General features: G+C 35.6%; 1 protein-coding gene across 1 annotated transcript in view; it reads right to left on the minus strand.

Annotated features, from left to right (window-relative positions):
* LOC111050512 (titin) overlaps positions 1-19,875 on the minus strand; it is a 119,181-nt gene that overhangs the window by 12,399 nt on the left and 86,907 nt on the right. The window contains exons 34-40 of the mRNA XM_039431467.1: positions 12,297-12,559; positions 11,073-11,304; positions 9,796-9,993; positions 7,900-8,103; positions 6,397-6,611; positions 2,267-5,551; positions 55-925 (exon numbers count right to left, since the gene is read on the minus strand). Of these exons, the coding sequence (XP_039287401.1) occupies positions 55-925; positions 2,267-5,551; positions 6,397-6,611; positions 7,900-8,103; positions 9,796-9,993; positions 11,073-11,304; positions 12,297-12,559 (5,268 nt within the window). The remainder of the gene's footprint in view (positions 1-54; positions 926-2,266; positions 5,552-6,396; positions 6,612-7,899; positions 8,104-9,795; positions 9,994-11,072; positions 11,305-12,296; positions 12,560-19,875) is intronic.

Below are 19,875 nucleotides of genomic sequence, written 5' to 3' on the forward strand. Positions count from 1 at the left end.
TTATGTAAATTGCATCCTAACTCCTAAAAACCTAATTAATGTGATACTACTCACTTGAGGCATCAACGGTGGACTGCCCCACGGTTGTGACAGGCTCGATGAATCCGTACTGAGGCGGCTCGCCAGGGGTGAGAAGGGGAGGAGTGGACGTCTTATCACTGAATCTCCTCCTCATCTCCTCCACTCGCTGCAGTCGCTTCTGTTCCGCCTCAAACTGCAGAGGATTCTCCGGCGGCCAGCTAGTCTTCACTTTGCTCGACTCGTAGTCACTTTCCACATCACTGGTCACAGGCCTAATCACCTGCGACGATCGTTTAGTCTTTTTGTCGTCGAATTTGATGACACGCGTTGTTTGCTGCATGCTCACAACACGCTTACTGGACTCGGTCGCTTCGGCAAAGCTCATCGTGTTTGACGTTTCCAGGCCTACACTGCCAGTCGGGATTTTGTAGTAGGAGGGAGAGGGTGCAGCATAATCCATTTTCGGCGGTGACCCGGGTTTCAATGGGAAACCTGCTACCGTAACTGCGGTCAATGCTTTCGGTTTCACTAATTGGGAGTTTTCGAAAATGTCTTTGGTTCTTGTGAAGGAGTTGGTCTGTGGAGGTACATCGAAGGCTGACGGCGGTGTCGGTGATCTTCCATCTCTATTCGAACCCAGCCGTTTTGAAACTTGTAGCACGGGATGGACTGGTTTGAATTCTCTATTCTCAACATCGGGAGTATTCTGTGACGGTCGCCATTTGACTGGTATTCGTCCTTCGTAGTCACTCTCGTAGTCACTCTCTCGGAATTCGCCTTTGACGAACTTTGACGGACTGCAAGGTGGAGGTCCTACACTTCGCTTGGCTGGTCGCTGCTGCTGCTGTTGTTGGCTCACTAACAGCTTAGTCTGTTCCACTACTTGACTGCTTACTGACTCCTGAAATACAATGAAATATTATTAAAATTGAGAGAAATACATGAATTGAACTTGAATTAAAGTTGAGTTATTCATGATAATAATAATATTCGTAAGGCCTTTATTGGTGTGGAGTCCCTGACGGAAGATCCAACTTGCCTGAATATATCATTTGAGCCGTCAATGGGTCTTACAACTGTCATACTTTAGCCGGGACCGACAATTAACGTGCCCATCCGATAACACGGGAGTGATTTGGTCAAAAACTTTCATGATACAAAATTTATCAGTGATAATGATATTACTTACTAAATGGTGAGAATAGGGATTAATTGTTTAAAAGCTTATAAATTTCCGGAGGAATCATTTTACAATAAATTGATATACATAATGTTAATAAAGAGCAAGATCGGTGATTATGATATGCGATATGGATACAAGTTTGATTAAAAAGTAAGATTAAAACAATAGATACATTATTTTTTAAGGATTCAATGTTGATAAAACTGAAATTGATACAGGATTAAAGATTGATGAACTCAATCAGGTTGGAAGAACCTCAAAATTAGTCTTAGAATAAGGAATAAGTAATTTATTAGAGTTAAGTGAGAATGAAATTTCCTTGCTTGATATCAGCAGAATATAATAGTATGAGATCGTTAATTACACTATCAAATAATAAAACGTTCAAACAACTCCACAAATATGCGGGACCTAAAAAAATACCACAGCGAACAAGCGTTAAGTATGTTAATGAGTGTTTTCACAGTGTCATTCGAGAAACACTCGCGTTTAAAATGGTAAATAATTTCACAACAAGCTCATGCTTAGAAATAACATCAACATCTTGATATGAGTAGAATATAGGAAAAACAAATTAAGAGATTATCCAAAGAATATACATTAACACCAAAGTAGGCTAAAAATCAAATAAGCTTCAGCCTTTTAGAAAAAATGAGAATGGATTAAAAATAAGTGTTATGGACAATTTCTGCAATTTATTATTATAATACTTTTTACTCTACATTTCAGAGGAGAATATAATGAAAAATTTTTCTTAAAAAAATAGTTTTGGAAAAAAGACTACAACGTATATGGAACTGAAGATGAAATGAATACATCAATAGATTTCAATATAGAAAGTATTTGTTCAAACAAAAAGCAATGAGCTCTGAATAGTGAATGCTATTGACAGGCATAACACACCAAACTGTGGTAGTAGAGTAGTAAATATTATAACATAGAGGACGAAGGAATTCATATTGGTTACATATTTGGTTTGCACAGTCTTATAACAAATCACACAGCTACAACACAAGAATCAGACCTTGTTTACAGCAGCACTCATGGAGGGAGGAACAGACGGTTTACAGCAGCACTCATGGAGGGAGGAACAGACGGTTTCCACAAAGACTGTTTTTGAGTCGAAGGTTTGATGATACTGGAAATGGTCTGTTGGGAGTGAGTTTGGGACTGACTGCTGGAGAACGTTGAAGACATTTGGGAGAGCGAGTTCCTCGGCTCATCAGTATCTGCCATGTAGCCACTTTCAGGAGCAGCCACTTTCAAAACTTTCTGCTTGGTCTTTGGAGATTCTTGTTTTGGCTTTTCTACTTCGGGTGATCTACTGGGTTCTGAAGCTACAGGAAGAGTTGATGACGTGCAGGATGACTTCTCTACAGAGGACGACTGGAACTGTCTTACAATTGTGTTCTTACTTTGGATATCGACTTTGGTTTCTTGGAACTTACTTTCTGATAGTTGTTGTTTATTGAGAGCAGTAGGCAGTGTCGGCGTGGAGGGGCCTAACAGAGGTTGAGGCTTCTCGAAGTGAGAGGGCGGTGCAACATCGCCAACCGCGGCCACAGAGTGCGGCCGTTTCGGCTGCATCTTTGTCAAATTCGGTCTCACTTTGCGGTAGGTTGGTCCTTCAGAATCACTTTCATACGGTGTCCAGATTGGTGGAATTCGAGCCCTTTCCACATCACTTTCATAATCGCTTTCAGTGAAACTCTTTTTCACAAATTTAGATGGCTTTGGAACCTTTCCAAACACTTTTGGTCTTGGTTTTTCAGGCTCTGGCTTAAATGGGAAAGGCTCTAGATCCAACAACTTACTGTCTTTATCCAGAGAAGTTGACCTTTTGAACTCTACTCTTTTACTTTGCTTTGAAATGTTGGTTTGTTGAATTGTACTGGCAGCAGTGCTGCGCTCGACTGATGCTTCTTTCTTTGGGGGAGGAATAATTCTGACTGCACCAACCAACTGTCTAGAAGGTTCCTTCTCCAAGTCTTTTTCCAAGTCCTGCTCTATCAGTTCTATTTGTGATAGCCTCCTATCGAGTGCTGGTGGCTGAGCAAAGCCCATTTCAGGAGGTGGGCCTGGCTCCAAATGAAGGTCATCAAAGTTCAACTCGTGAGCGGAATAAGGTCTGAATGGTTTTGTTTCTTTTGGTTGGACTTTTTTGGGAGGTGGAACATAGCTATCTTGATTTTTGGGAGTTGAGTCCCATAGAGCTTTGGCTTCTGAGGGTTTCAGTGTTCTCTCTTCTACAACATTAGACACATTTTGAATAGTTTCACTGTATTCAGACTTTGATATTGAACTGGAGGATATTTCTGATACATTGCTGATTTGTTGTGATGGTAGATTCAAGGAATGAGAAGCATGAGCCTCAGCTACATAAATGATCTTTGGGGCATCCACTGCTGGTGGTGGTGGCAATGGTTTCTGAGGAATAAATGACGGAGTGTGACTGACATTGCTGGAAAATTCTTGACTTTTGAATTGTGAACTAAATGATTTAGTTTCTTTTGAAACTTTCTCTGTGAATGATGTATGACTCGAAGATTTCTGTTCTTTCTCAAAATTTATTGTTTGAACTTCAGACACTGGCATCGGCAGGTCGGTTTTTATTTTCTCAACCCATGGAGCCTGTTGCTTGAGATCAGTAGGAAGAGGAGGAGGCCATACAGTTTTTAATGACGATTCAGAATGCTTATGAGACCAAAGTTTTTCCATTGCTACAGCGTCAGCTGAGGGCAATGGGGAGGATGATCTAAGATGAGGTTCTGGAGGAGCAGATTGCCATGGAGGGAGGGTTGACTCGATCTGAGGAGGTGGCGGTTGCCAAGCAGGCTTTTCTACAGGTTTGGGGATTGGCTTTATAACTGGTTGTGGGGAAGCTGGTGGAGCAACAGGTTTCCAAACTGGCTGTTCGGGAGGTTGCACATGTTTCCATAGAGGTTCTTTCACAGGCTCAGGTGTAGGGGGTTTGAAAGGAGGCTGCTCTGTCACAATGGGAGGTGAAGGTTTCCATGTTGGTTGTTGGACTGGCTCTGGGGTTTTGAAAGTTGGTTGCTCTGTCATAACAGGAGGGGGAGGTTTCCATGTTGGTTGCTGAACTGGCTCTGGGGTTTTGAAAGTTGGTTGCTCTGTCATAACAGGAGGGGGAGGTTTCCATGTCGGCTGTTGGACTGGCTCTGGGGTTGCTGGTTTCCATACTCCTTGTGAAGATTGTGATATTTCAACGGTCTCCTTTTGGCGTGATGTCCATAGCTTCTCCATTGAAACTGCCTCTGCTGATGGCCTAGGGGACTGTGGCCTCACACTGATGTCCGCTTGAGGTCTGAATACTGGACTCAGTGAAGATTCAAAATTTGAAGAGTTTTCTAAAAAATGACTTTTTTTTAAAACTGTTTTCTCATCAGATCCTGCAGGTTCTACTTTCTCTGGAACAATGACTTCTTCAAAAACTTCTGTTTTACTTGAAGCAACAGATTTTTCTTGAAATTGTGTATCATAGTTTTGCGGCATGAATAGAGATGGAGTGAAAGCAGCTGCAGCTTGCACAGTGGTTGGAATGGATGAAGATATAGCAGAGACTGAAGGTTCAGACTTGCCTGATGATGGGAAAATCTTCACTGCACCAGTTGGAATTTCTTCATCTGCAAGTGTTCTATGCGATTCTTCTAGCTTCTTGACTCTTTCAAAGACATCTTCCTTTTTCAATGTGGTAGTTGGTGTTTTGGGTATGAACCCCATTTCTGGAGGAGGACCTGGCTCAAGGTCGAACAACGAATCTGGCTGATCGATTTGCTGCTGAATTATGGACTGCTCAGATTTGATAGAAGACTGTTCAGTTCTTGAATATTCTTGATTGAAGAGTGGTTCTTTGAATAAAGGTCTTGGCTCATTACTAACAGTGCTCTTCGACATTTGCTGATGTAGTTTCTGTTCTTCCATTCGATTTTCACTTATAATATTCTTGAAAAAGTTCAGAGCATCTTTCTTGGCAATGTGAGATTCCTCAATAGTGGACATGTCTCCACTGACTGTTTCTTGTTCAGTTGGGTGCACCTGTTGCATTTCAGGTGTTATTGTGGTTATTTCCTCTTTGATGTAAGGTGTAGGAGGATGGAAAGGAAGAGGAGATTCAATGATAGGAATTGGAGTTTTCTTTCCATATGACGAGAACTCTAACTTCTCATCAGACCAAGAAGAGGCTGCTGATGAATGTGACAGCTTCAAAGAGACTTGTTTGTCTGTTTTCACTGTCTCTATCACACTGACTGTATCTCCCAGGCGAATCTCCTTTGCTGATCCATTTGATGTCTGCAAGCTCTTTTCAAATAGTTCTTTGTGCGAGTCCTGATTAGAAAACCCAACCAAATTGTTCATGAATATAACATTTTCTAAATTGCTAGCACACATTTCAAAAGAGATAGATTTTTACAGGGAACAAGGAAGAAACAGAATCAATTCATTCATTGGGCTCAGAATCATAGTACATTGAATACACAACCATTGAGTTGAATTATCAAGACTTGAATAAGTGAATATTTATTTATTTATTCATATAAAAATACAATCCAGGTAAAAACAACAGTCATTTGCCCAAAACTGCTTTAAACCTTAATTTGAAATACACATTATTTGAATATTCATTAGTGAATGTTTGGAATTTAGTGCACATGAATGATACGCTTGGATTGGAATGATTTTAATAATTGATAAATGGCTAATAGGATTGATCATAACAAAAACTTGAATGCAGAGCTCATATTTGGAGGAGCTTGAAAATTTGAAAGATTCAATAAAGATAATTCATGAAATAGCATAGGAAATGAACTAGTATAACCCAAATCTAATAGAGCCTTATTTAAAAACCAATATTATCACTTTTCCTGAATTCAAAATGATCCAAACAAGACTTTCCAACTATCTCAAATTTGTAAAATATTGTATGTGAGAGCTATGTCTTTGCAGTTGCACCCTCTCAAGTTATTGGAAGTAAGCGATGGAATGTGTGTTCAAATCCGTATTTTATAAAGAAAATACAATATTCAATCATATTATTACCTTACTTGATCAGTACTTGATAACTAATTCAAGAGATTTCTCATCAGTGTTCCAACAGTATATTGATGCGAATTTACAACATATCAGTATTTCAAACAACCTTATTCAAATAAGAGAAAAATTATTTGACTTACCTTGTGTAGCGATTCAGAAGAAGTGATATTTTCAATAGATTTCATGGGTTGTGGATGGTGGATAACCTGATGAGAGGAGGTGATGTTGGTTGTGGTCTGTTCAATGATGTCCATTGGCAGCTGAGGCTGCTGCACTAATAGGTCGGCCGTGCTCTTTGATTCGCCTGCACTATTCACTGCACAAGCCGTGTACTTTCCAGAATGACTTTGTGTCGCTGAAAATTATGAACATTTTCAAAATATAAACTACAATGGTGTCCGAACGTGAACAGAAAAGAAACTGAGAATAATCGTTAGGATTTATTTTATATAGCCTAAATAAAAAAATAAAATTGAACGCAATCTTGACTGGGAACAAGCTTAAAGTTAATATGCAATGAGAAATTATTTTGGACTGCAGCTTCTCCCAAAATTGAAAAAAAAATTGACAAATAATAATATTTTGCAAGCAGTGATGCAATAGGCTCTATACACTTACAAACATCTACAAAGTTTGATTTCAAGAAACTGTATAGCGGGTTGCGAACCTATCCCTAATTGACAACTACTTGAGCTTTATTCTATCTTCCATGTTAAGCATATCAATGTTCTACAAGAGCAAGCTGAATGAGAGTAGCACACATTTATCAAGAGTAACAAGTAAGATGATATAGATGATAAGATGACTTACTGTGAAGTGTTATTATCGGGTGAAAATGTTTCAATGTCTAAAACATTAGCTGTAGTTTTCTGTAAAGTGTGAAGTTTTTAGCTCAAAAATTTCTAGTTTCATTCAAAATTTAGAGTTTTTAAATAATTATTAAATTACTGTTCTAGATTTTCTAATTTCAGACTCTATTAGTATCTATTTGATTCAAAATTTGCTGGTTTATCTGAGTATTGAAGAGTGTAAATTGTATTTTGAAAAGTTAAAGTGACATAACCAACATTTTGATTTGGACAGTATAATATAAATTGGAAATGGGACAGTTTTGGTCTTGAGCCTGTTGTGCCTTTCCTAATGTTAAGTATTTCTACACAATGTGATGATGTGATGAACAAAACTGTGTTTGTGGTCGAAATTCACAAGTTCCAATACCATTTTATTTTATTCCAAGAGTATTAATGGGAAGAATCTTGAATGTATTTAAACAAATACAAAAATAGAATCAATTACATCACATAATGAGTCATGCAAATTGATCGGATAGATTTCATGGAGGTAATGCTTGAGAGAATACATTAAAAATGTAGTTTTATTTATTGACTATTAGTCCTCTTTTCTTATTTAATGAAAAGTGATTTGCACCCCAAGCCTTGGGATGTTTTAGATCCTTTATTTATCTTTCATTATTTTCCATTATTTCTCTTCTATGGTTATATGGTCTGATGATTACGCATCTAATTGATATTATAGTTATACATTGTTTTCTGGCTTTTGAACAATGTTCTTGTGGCTTGTGTGCAGTGAATAAATTAAACAGAACTAGTTGTATAAGTGTCTATATAAAAACATTTATGTACCTTTTTCAATAACAAGGGCATGACAGTTGCCATAGTGTCTCAACTCGAACATGGAAGATGAGGCAGGAATCTGCTGACCATCCTTGTACCACTTCACTTCCGGGTCGGGAGTTCCGGTCACCTCAATTTCCATCACGATTCGTTCGCCAACCGTCCGCGCCGAAGCTTGCAGTCTGCGTCCCATCACGGGCGGGAATACAGTCTCTGTTGGCACAACAAGTCAAAATTATAATTATATTCCAGGAGCTTATTGTGCAGATCAAACACAGTTTACAGCATTTAACTTTGGATTACCTTTTATAATAATTAATCGTTTATAGCTTTTGAACAAATGCAATTTCCCATTAATTTCCATCCTTAGACTGGGTAGAGAAGACTATTTTTTATAGTGGTTCTCATCGAATTTCCTTCTAGCTGTTCAACCTGTGGTGCTATTTGCAGTAGCAGAAGTTCAGGCTGGTTCACAGCAGATAACTTTGGATTATCGTTTAATAATAAGTGTCGGATTAATTTTTCCAATCCTTGATGATTGGACTGCTCTAACAACTCACGCAGAATGTTTAAAAACTGAGATGGAAGTACTTGCATTGCAGTATCTCAAGAATGTCGAGACTTCTTCCACCTGAACCGATATTTCAGTTTTAAGAATGCTAACAATTGTTCCATCAATAAGTTCTTTGTAATATCATTATAACCATTATGATTTCCACATTTGTTTCTACTACCTATATTTCAAGTAATTTCCATAGTTACATAAATTTAACATTATATTGTTTTCAAAAGATTTATTATGAAACATTAATGATATTTTGATTAAAGTATTTGAAAGGAGAATGGGAAAACGATGGCAAAAATGATTTTATCCACAAAGATTACCTATTTTTGTTGATATACTAAATAAATTATGATAAACTTGTATGAAATTCATCATACTTATGAACTACGAAACCTTATTCTATACGCTGATCTCTTTTTACTTTCCTTGCCCTATACCATAGGTAAGGAAAGTATTGCTTTCCGAAAAAAATTAAGGTACCCCAATTTCTAAATTTCTATACGTTTCAAGGTCCCCTGAGTCCAAAAAAGTGGTTTTTGGGTATTGGTCTGTGTGTGTGTGTGTGTGTGTGTGTGTGTGTGTGTGTGTGTGTGTGTGTGTGTGTGTGTGTATGAGTGTATGTGCGTCTGTGTACACGATATCTCATCTCCCATTCAACGGAATGACTTGAAATTTGGAACTTGAGGTCCTTCCCCTTTAAGGATCCGATACGAACAATTTCGATCTAATGCAATTCAAGATGGCGGCTAAAATGTTGTCAAAAACAGGGTTTTTCGCGATTTCCTCAAAAATGGCTCCAACGATTTTGATCAAATTCATACCTAAAATAGTCATTGTTAAACTCCATCAGCTGTCACAAGTCCCATATCTGTAAAAATTTCAGGAGCTCCGCCCCATCTAGGTAAAGTTTAATTTTTGATTCCCAATTATCAGGCTTCAGATACAATTTAAACAAAAAATTTCGAGTGGAAAAGATTGAGCATGGAAATCTCTACAATTAATGTTCAGCAACATTTTCACCTAAAATTGAAAATAAGCTTGAAATTCGAGAAAATGTGATTATCCAATTGCAAACTGTTGGCAACTGTTGATTCTATAAGATGATTCACTATGGAGAGATAGCAGACCTCGTATGTCTCCAGCGTTATTGTCCTGTTACCAGCTGGCTCAGATCTTTGTTTATAAGTGGACTTGAGATGCGCGAGAACACAAGCGTCAGGTGATCAATTCTCATAACGGCAAGGAAAGTTGTGTGAGTGCGCCACACCACATTTTTGAATTCTTCAACTGACAATGATATGAGATAAACAGTACAGATAATTACAGACGAAAATACTCACTCTTCACGACCAAGTCAGCTGTACATGAAGCTGAGCCTGCGGAATTGGAAGCGGTGCATGTGTATTTACCAGCATCTGATGCAGATACACTGCAAATTGTCAATTTAACTCGGTTCAGATCTTGAGAGATATTAAGATTAGCTCCAGAATGTAACTCCTCTCCATTCCTCAACCACTTGACATCAGGTTGTGGGAAACCTGAAATAATTTGAATTTGAAATGGATTGAATCCAACAAAACACCTGTTGTAGTTTGACAGAGTAACAAGTTTCAAGAATTTTGGGGAAACAAAAAAAATTGAAGCGTGAATCTTAAAATTAGTAGCAATACCAACTTGGTCAGATTGATGTTTGAAATTGAACGATCAATTGATTTCATTGGTTGTTATAGTTATGAAGGACCTACTTTTTTCATCCTTTTTCAGAATATGATATAGATTAATAGCTCTATGGTGAGAGTAGGCTATTACAACAGTGGATAATAAACAAGATACTACATAAATAATTTACAGTCTAAATAATCAACTAACCATTGCTTAAAAATGAAATACTTAATATGTTTCTTAATATGTATCTTATTAATATGTTTTAATTTTTAGTAATCATCTAAAATCTACATGAATACATAATTTTTCTTCGTGAAAGCAACTTGAATTCAAATTTACGTCCTACTAGAGTAACAGGATGAGAGTAAGACAGGATGGATTTGAATGTATGTAGAAGACAATTCACTTACTTATCACAGAGGCTGATAAATCTTGTTCCTACACATTTTGTATCCAATATGCGCTGGAGCAAAAAACTAAATTTAAAAAAAATAGATTAAAAATTAAAACTAACTGAAGAAAAAGTCTTCTAGGCACCTTCTGTTTTATGTTTAGTTTTTTTATCATTAAATAATTATTGTGTGTTACTAACTTTGATCTAATTTCATCATTTACTAATTTACAAAATTATATTTTGTGTGTAAATTCCACTAATCATTGTTCTTAATTTGGTTGTAAGCTCTTAGTTTATATTGAATAAATATATTCTGCAACTTAGGTCTACACACAGGTTTTACCTTGTAGGCTACTCTTCAAACATAGATGGACAAAAAATATACTGCAGTTTTGAGTGTATTTTAATTGTATTTTTCTTGTATTATTTTTAGTTGTTATAATATTATATTATTATAATCGGGTATGTTTTTTGAGAAAATAAATTTGAATCATAGCAAACAGTTTTTCATAAGTAAATTCATCTCACTAAGCACATTAAAAGCGTAGAAAGACTTACCATCTACAATGCCTTCCAATGAAACATCTACTCCTTGATCAACGATTTTGCCCATGACTAGTGTCGAAAACTTGGGCGGAATGAGTTTCCTCTTGACAGGTTGTATGGCGGAGGTGGAGGAACTTTTATCGAGGCTGGTCACTCCCCCGATGGATTTGCTCTTCAGTTCCGTCTTCTGTTCACTAACTAATCCATCTTTCTGCTGATACTCCATTGTCTCATGACGCTCAACCTGTTAGTGAAAATAGATGGATAAATTTATTTATTACACGTTTTCTAGATTACAAGTATTATGGGCTAAGTTGGGGTGATATAGTAGCACCATTTTGGGCCAGCCACTAACGCTAAGTTTTGTGTGTAATTTTCGACTATACAGTGGGAAATCGAGACGTTATATCAGTCGCTTCCGACGAAGGTGGGCAGTAGTTTATGTACTGAATTGAAGAACTACAGACTCAACATATTTCGGACTGTGTTATCTAAATTTGGGAGAGGAATATCACAAGGTTACCTTATTTTTCCTCTCCCTATAATTTTGATAATGTACTTATTGTATAAATTAATAAAGATAAAGAATACTCTTGCAGTACAGTTGGCCTGTCAGTTGGAAATGTCCGATGAAAAGTTACATTAGTACCTGAAATTATGAAAATTAACGATTGAAAGATTAGTAAAATAGTATTTTACAAGTTATTCATCCAGCTGAAATGAAAAACTTTTTCTATGTTGTAGAAGAGATTTTGACACGAATTTATTACAAAGGCTGACAACTAACGGTAGAACACACATGTTTATCTTGCATGTTTTGTCATCAGCAATCGGCTTCTTACATAAAATAAGCAACCAATATCAATAAATAAACCACTGGAGAAATAAAAATAATAATGATAGGAATATTATTTAACCTCTAATAGAGTAGCAAAGAAATAATAAAAACAAAAAATCGAAGATACATAGACCTAGCTTCAAAAAGTTTTGATCACAGCTGTGATGACACAACAATGTATGTCTACTGTGCATCAGGCATGTTCTACGGTTAGTGGCCAGCCTAAGCTTAAAATTCATTACCAACTTGGAATACATATTTTATTATCAAATAATTATTAATTTTGAAATTTTAATTCTTGGTGTGAACATGGATTTCGTCACAGACTTATTTCGAGCAATTATTTTTTAGAGAGTATATTATATTTTGAGGAAAAGAGGTTTGGTGTAGCAACTGACCTGTACAGCGGGTTGATCGCCAATCTTGTGCGAGGCCACTTCAGAGCGGGAGGACAGCGACTGAATCTGCACAGTGGGCTGCTGCTGATCAACGCCATGACTGCTGGTGATGGTGGTACCACTGCTGGTGATGGTGGTACCACTGGTGAACACGCGACTGCTGCTCGACTCACTGACCACGTGACGCCGCATCTCCAGCCCCCCCTCCGTCTCCGACAGCTTTATGTTCTCCAGTGTTGGCAGTAGGATGTCAATCGGTGCATCTGAAATCAATCAATCAATCCTATTAGCATTCATGTGAATTCCATTCAATTGATAAATTACCATTCAAGTGAGTTGCGTCGAGAACAAGTTTTTTTTCAACTAAGCTATGTAATTCACTCATGAATTATGTACGTTCACATTAGAGTTTAATGCTTGGGATTAAGGGAGAAGGGGGCTGGAGAAAGGATGTACGATTTCAGAAGAGGGGCCCGGATTTTTTTTTGCGGGGGGCCCGGTTTGGAAACGTTACGCCACGGTTAGCATTCGTAATAATATATGATTGATTCAATTATTAATTAATATGATTAATTCAAATATGATTAATTCTATTATCATTCAAGTGAATTCCATTCAATTGATATATTACAAGCATTCAAGTGAATTCCATTCACTTGATATATTAGCATTCGTGATAATATATATGATTAATTCAACATTTCAAGAAACATTAAATGCTGATTAAGTAAAAACACAAATTTTGTTGATGTTATTAGAATATTGGACCTTTTTTCACTAGGGCATCAAATTTTGTTAGAATATAGCTATAATCACAGTAATTTTGGCATCTATTGATCAATCAAATTACTATCAGCCTAAAATAGTAGAATGGCATTTATTAATTTATCGTATTGCAATTAGCCTACAATAGTGTAATGAAGAAATATTTTTCTCAGTGTCATATATGTACAAAGTAGGGAAGATTAACAATATTCATGAAACGATGTGATTTACATGTTGAAAAAAGTAGTTACCCTATAACATGGTAATAGTAGGTAGTTGAATAAACACGCATACCGTACACTAAAAGAACAAAAATAAAACCCGAGCTGGCTCGGCTAATGGAGAAATAAAGAGTTCAAAGTTGGGACAAAAAGTTACCAGGCAAGTTGATTAATGAATATTTTTGAACAGAATAAATGCCTCCGGCCCCAGGCTCCGCACAAAACAAGTGAAGACCTAATGGAACGAAATGACTGAGGAGACCCAGTCGCAGTTGGACAACCTCAGTCAATTAATCTCATTCGCAGATAATGTGGAACTTTTGCTTCACTAATTATTTTTCATTCTGCCAACTGACCATGGATCCGTGACACATTGGTGGCAACAGATTTGTCAGCAGGCCAAATTTAGATAAGCAAAGAAGTTTGTTTCTGATTTCATTTCGCTCTTAATCATTAATTTGACAAAGCTACGCCCATGTCCTGTAGCACTCCTGTACTTGAACATTCACTTTTTTCACAAAGCCCATTTCGATTAGAACTGTATTTTAATGAGATTTTAAAAGCGGTTTTTGTTGTAACAAAGACGTTTTTGAGGATTGATCCTTTGAATAAAGTAATATGATAAGAAGATTGGGAACATATTGAATCAGATCATGTTTACAATACCTGTTAAATCAATTACGGTATCTGGAAGATTCAATGTGTCGGTTGCACAAAATCCTGTTAAATATTAATTGTGATTAAATGCCACAAGAGCCAATAAGTAGAGCCTTCTTTACAAATAAGCCTTCTCTTATTGGTTCTCATGACATTCAATCATGATTGAAATCAAGCAGGCTCATGTGCAACAAAACAGAAAACTATCAACGATCTGTATCAGCAAAATGGATCTTTGGATTTGTTGGCATCTGAAAATTTTGTTTCTGATGAAGAAGAATATAAATGAAAATAATGTTCTATGTTCCAATCTCATTTTTTCTCAGGCTTTTGGAAACGTTAAACTCAGGTTTAATGTTTCATATTCCAATTCGATGGTAGTCTATTGCAAATTTCAACGTTATTTAAAAATTTGATTAATACTGCATTTTTAAAAATCAATGTTTCATTTTATCACTTCAAGTCAAGAGTGTTTTCGCTTTTTTGAAGGGAATATTCGAATGGCAGGTTCATCTCACTAATTTTTTTTTTCATATTATTAAGGATATCACAATTTTGTCATGCTTTGAATGAATTTATAATTAAAATCTTCTTGTTGTAAGATAGAAAATATTGTAGAATCACTTCACTCATTTGGGCTACTTTATTCAAATTAATAAAAAACTTGTAGTAAGCTTTTTATTTAAAACTTTAAACATTTCAACGACTAGTTTCAACCTACTTTGTAGGTTTTGTTTTTTATATTGTTTTTATTGAAATATTGTAGATATATGTTACATTATTTATAAGCTACATAATCTTTACATAGAGTATTGTTTATCAATAATATTTAAAACAGACTCTCTAATCAAAACTTTTCTTCTCTAAAGTTCTCTACTACACTTTAACATGTCTGATACCAGACTGCTTCTCAAAGTTGTAACACTAATAATTGCAATTAACACACAGCTTGCATCCCACACGAATACACGTGTAATACTCGATTGTCATCCCTGTTGATCTTAAACAATGCAGCTGTTGTAATGTGCAGCGTCTACAGTGGAGGATTCAGTCTGCTCACGAATGCCTACCCCAGTTGGCAAACATAAGCGGCGTTTGATGTTTGTGTGCGTCCGTCGGTGCGTCCGTCGGTGCCCGTGTCCCGGTCGTTGGCAGACGTGTAGCACTCGTTTCAAAATTAAATGTGTGCCACCACTTTCTGCCCACCAGCGTTCAGCATCCAACATCATTTCCCCGCTCTGACATCAACAGCACGGCAGCAATCTCGCACTTAGCCTATATAATTGCACGGCTAGCTAGCATCACTGTCACTTCTGCCACCAAAATAGCCTCTGTTTATATGCGACTGCCGACAATTTATAACTCTTGATTTCTTTCTCGCCGTTTTTTGAATCTCCAGCGGTTACCAGTTATTATTATTATTATTATATGTGGGTGTTGGATTAACGTGCATTGCTACTCGCCACATAGAAATATTTATATTTGAAGTATATTCTCATGCTGTGCTATTTCACACTTTCAAGATTACTGCCAAGAATATGGTTTTATGGGCTCTTGAAACTATGTTGACTTGCTACAATCTCCATGAAGATCTTATATAATGATATCAGAGAATGATTTTAATTTAATGTAACATCAGCTGAATTATATCAATCTTGATATTATTTATTTATTATTTTTACAAGAAAACACTGACGGGGAGAGAAAAACTGAGGATACTCCTCAGATATAGATAATAAGTTATTTTATATACAATACATTGATAGTAATATAGATAACAATGTCATAAGTATCTTTAAAAAGATTCTAATCAATATTGCTATCTCCTTTCTACTATGAACGTTGACAATGTCAATCTTATAAAATTATTAATAATTTGGATTTTAAAACAAGGACACTCTTCACTGATGAGTTTTACTGAGTTGTAATAGAGAGAATTCAATACATTGAACTAGGATAGGTTTTCACATATAATCGATTTGACCCCTTGCACAGGACCAATATTGGCGTCCATAGGATTTTAGTGACAGCTACTGAAAATCCGTTCATTGTCCCTGAGAGGAGGGGTTCGGACTCTGCTAATGTCCTCGTGTGATGTCGTTGGCTACTAATAGCGGCCACTAGTGGACGCTACTATTTTCCCTGTGTGTAAGGTGCTTTAGTGTTCGACTATTCTGTTATTTTCGATCACTGTAAGATGCAAGTAGTGGTAATCAATGTAAAGAAGTTGTAACTTGGAACGATGATTGTATTTACTGTGAATGTGGGAAAATCTAATCAGAGTAGAGTAGACTAATAAAAAATAACAAAGGTAGTCGAACTCAGAATCAGGGAAATGAAATTCACATATATTAATTTATTCATATTGAAAAATTTGAAAACCTATCCTAGTTCAATATTTAACTGTTGAAAACCTCCCAAACTAAAGCGAATGAAGAAAAATGAAGAAATTTATTTCATTTTCAAACATCTTTTTATTTGCAACATTATCGCATCAAAGAAACTTTTGTATTTTATCAACATCAAACCAATTATGTAATCAAGAACTGAAACTTTTTTTATATAGTTTAAACCAAACTAACCAAATAAATGATTTACTTATCAACCAACATCAAATCCTGACATGTTAGTTCCAATAATAAAATTGTAAAAATAATAAATGGAAAAGCAAACAATAAGTGAATTGTAGTTGATATAATTTTCATCACATGAATGGGGGCAAGTGATGGAGTCAAGTAGCACTTTAACTCTACTTGAAATAAAAGTAACAAAATGTTTTGCTTTTTTACACACACATTTGAATAGTTTCCAAATTTCCAATGATCTAATTTGTAATTTTGAAACAACAATAGTGAAGATAAATTAAATTTCATTCATATGCATGTTTATTTAAAATTTGATTATAAATTTTCTAAGATAGGGTTACATTGAAACCATGTAATTTGGATGGATCAATTTATAAATACCGTAAATCTTTTTCTATTTATAGATTCGTTGATTTTGAATTATAAAACGTTGATAAAATTGAACATTTATAAAATTATAAAACGTTGAATTACAAAAATATAAAACCACACATTTGAATTTATTTGAAAATATAAAATCACACATTTGAAGTAATATATCTAAAGTCAAGTGGAAGTAATTATATGCAGCTTACATAAATACTGAACGCAGATTCACGGCAACTAATCAATCCACTGGCACTGCATTGTTTTGGAAGGGAGAGAACATTATCGATAGGAATATCGGACAACAACCTGTAAGCACCGCTCAAGCACCCGATCCACTCTAGTAGAATGTGATAGTGCGTGGGCCAAGGGGCTCCCTCTGTTCACCCTCTCACCTAGCTCCATCTCTGTCTCTCCACTGGTCACTCCTACCTCTCCCTAGCTCCATCTCTGTCTCTTCACTGGTCACTCCTACTGGGCGAAACGCCAGGCAGGCGGCCAGTTATAATGACGCCGATGTAATGCAATATCTTCCATGTCCCTTCCAAAAACTAAGAACCCACTCATTCCAACTATTCACCGCCCTCAAATAAACAAACAAATCTTGTGTTTTTCACCTAAACGAGATATCACTCACTGCTACCTTCAATACAGCCAACCAATTTTCATTTTGTATTTCAATTATTGTAACCAGGAATCAAAGAGCATTGTTCTTTTTTAATATTGGACTACTCGTTCGCAAGTTCATTAAATCTTTGGAAGAATGCCACAAGCATAGTTATTTATAGATAAAGCTGAACATAACAATATATACCATCGCAGGCAGGCAAAGAGGACGTTCACAATCTAAATGATTCTCGATTTTTCAAACAATTACTGGAGAATTGTATCTAATGCAATTTGTAAATGATTAAAAAGCTTATAAAGGACATTTTTGTGTAGATTAATCTTGATTCTTGAGCAATGAATACATTCAACTGCTTAGCTTCATTTCCTACGGCTTGAGTTCAAATTTTAAACTAGAAACTGTTTAATTATTCAATAATCAAGTATTCAAGCTTTAAATTCCTTAGGATGTTGAGTGTTTTTCTAATTATAGCAGATATTTGCCTAAGATAATATTGCCTATCTTGCCTAAGATAAGATTCACTGGTATGTAAAATCATAAATTAGAAATATTGCTTATTGTTGCTTATTGTTTTATCAAAATTAGGGAGAGGAACAGTTTTGGGTTTATCCTGTTGATTCTCTCCCAATCATTAATTTGATGTTGTGATTAAGGAATGTAATAAATGTAATAAATGTAAATGTAATAATTGATTGGATTAATGATGATTATCAGTCAGCACAAGAATAAAACGAGATCTTGAATTACTAATTCTGGGATTTTAAAACCTTTGGTTCAAAAAAGTTCAATTACAGATTCAAAAGATGGAACGAAAGCTAAGACATCTTTAGGATGGGAATGCCTGACCAAGGAATGATAACATGACTAATCAGGACATGCTTGGGAACATTTCTCTAAAACTAGCATGCTTTAATTTGGCATTCCTCACGGACAATTAGATGATGATTGAATCATGATAAAACAATGTACGGGAAAAATTCATGTTTTGAATTTTGTCAAAAAACTGTGGAAAAATTGAAAACAAGGTAGAGAATTTAAAGCCATATTATAATTAGGCCTCCAAAGAAGTACATTTTCGATTTCAGCTTTCAGACATAGATTGAAGGACAGCAGCTAAAAACATCAGCTCATAAAGCCGCGGTATCAAGAAATTAAGAGCGAAAATCGAAGTAGTAAACTCTTTAAAGGAGAGAATATTCCAATACAATTATAACTTCAAATTTTAGTAGAGACAAATGAATTCAACATGAAGTCCAACTTTTCTTTGTATGCATGCCAAATCACAAGATCGAAGTATTTGATAACAAGCATGAATTTACAGTGAACCACTAGAAACTACAGATGAGAATAGATAAATGAAGATAAAGGAGCGCTTCAAGAATAATTCCATCAATACAAACTTCATACATTAAACATTCTACTCAACGCATAGCTCAAGTAGAGAAACTTATAAAAAAAAGTCTCAGCCTTGCAATTGTGAGAAGTTTAAATCTGAGGTTTGACAGTTTTTTCCAAACGTTGGCAAAGCTAGTTACGAGTATTCGATAAGACTCTACTCTGAAGTTTATGAGTAGTAAAAACATAACATGGAGCAAAAAGAATGGAATTTATGGATTTTTTCCAAAAAAAGTTTCAAATTAAACTTTAATGTAAGTAGGAGCACATACATTCTTGAGGCATCAGTAAGATGAATAAAATGATAATCAATAACTTTCTATTAAATCTGTAGTAACAATGCGTTGGTGATGAATAGACAGCCAGTAGAGTTATCCTAAAATTATTATTGAATTATATTGGTTGAATACGACTAAAATTACAGCAGGATATCACTTTTGCTTTAAATAGCTTCATCTAACAATGCGGTCTGACCTGTTTCGAAGTAAATGAGAAAGTTTCGAAATAAATGAGATATTAAATTAATTGTGTATTATTCTCGAGAATAATTCTCAAAAGACATAGAACTTTCACTCTGAAGAAAATAATGTAAAAATTTTCAAGGTAAGAGGTCGATTGTATCAGTTCAATACAATAATTACATAGAGCAGCCCTTATCCAGGCTTCAACAGCGCATACTTGCTTCTCGAAGTGCCCTCTTGAAAAAATTGCTTGAATATGTTCCAGAGTTGGAAATATGAAGATTTGAAAAGCTCTTTTGTGAAAAATCTGTGAGTTTCACAGATGTTGAGTTAATTCAAAATAATAAAAGGATAAATTAGTACGGTAGTTTTAAAAACAGCTTTGAGACAAAACGTAACAAAAGTGCCATCTAGATCATAATGAGAGTGTATAGAGTGTGAAATTTATGATATCTAGACAAAACTTTCTAAGAATTCAACTAATGAACAATAGATTTTAAA

The sequence above is a fragment of the Nilaparvata lugens genome, chromosome 6 (genome assembly GCF_014356525.2).
Source record: "Nilaparvata lugens isolate BPH chromosome 6, ASM1435652v1, whole genome shotgun sequence".
NCBI lineage: Eukaryota > Metazoa > Arthropoda > Insecta > Hemiptera > Delphacidae > Nilaparvata > Nilaparvata lugens.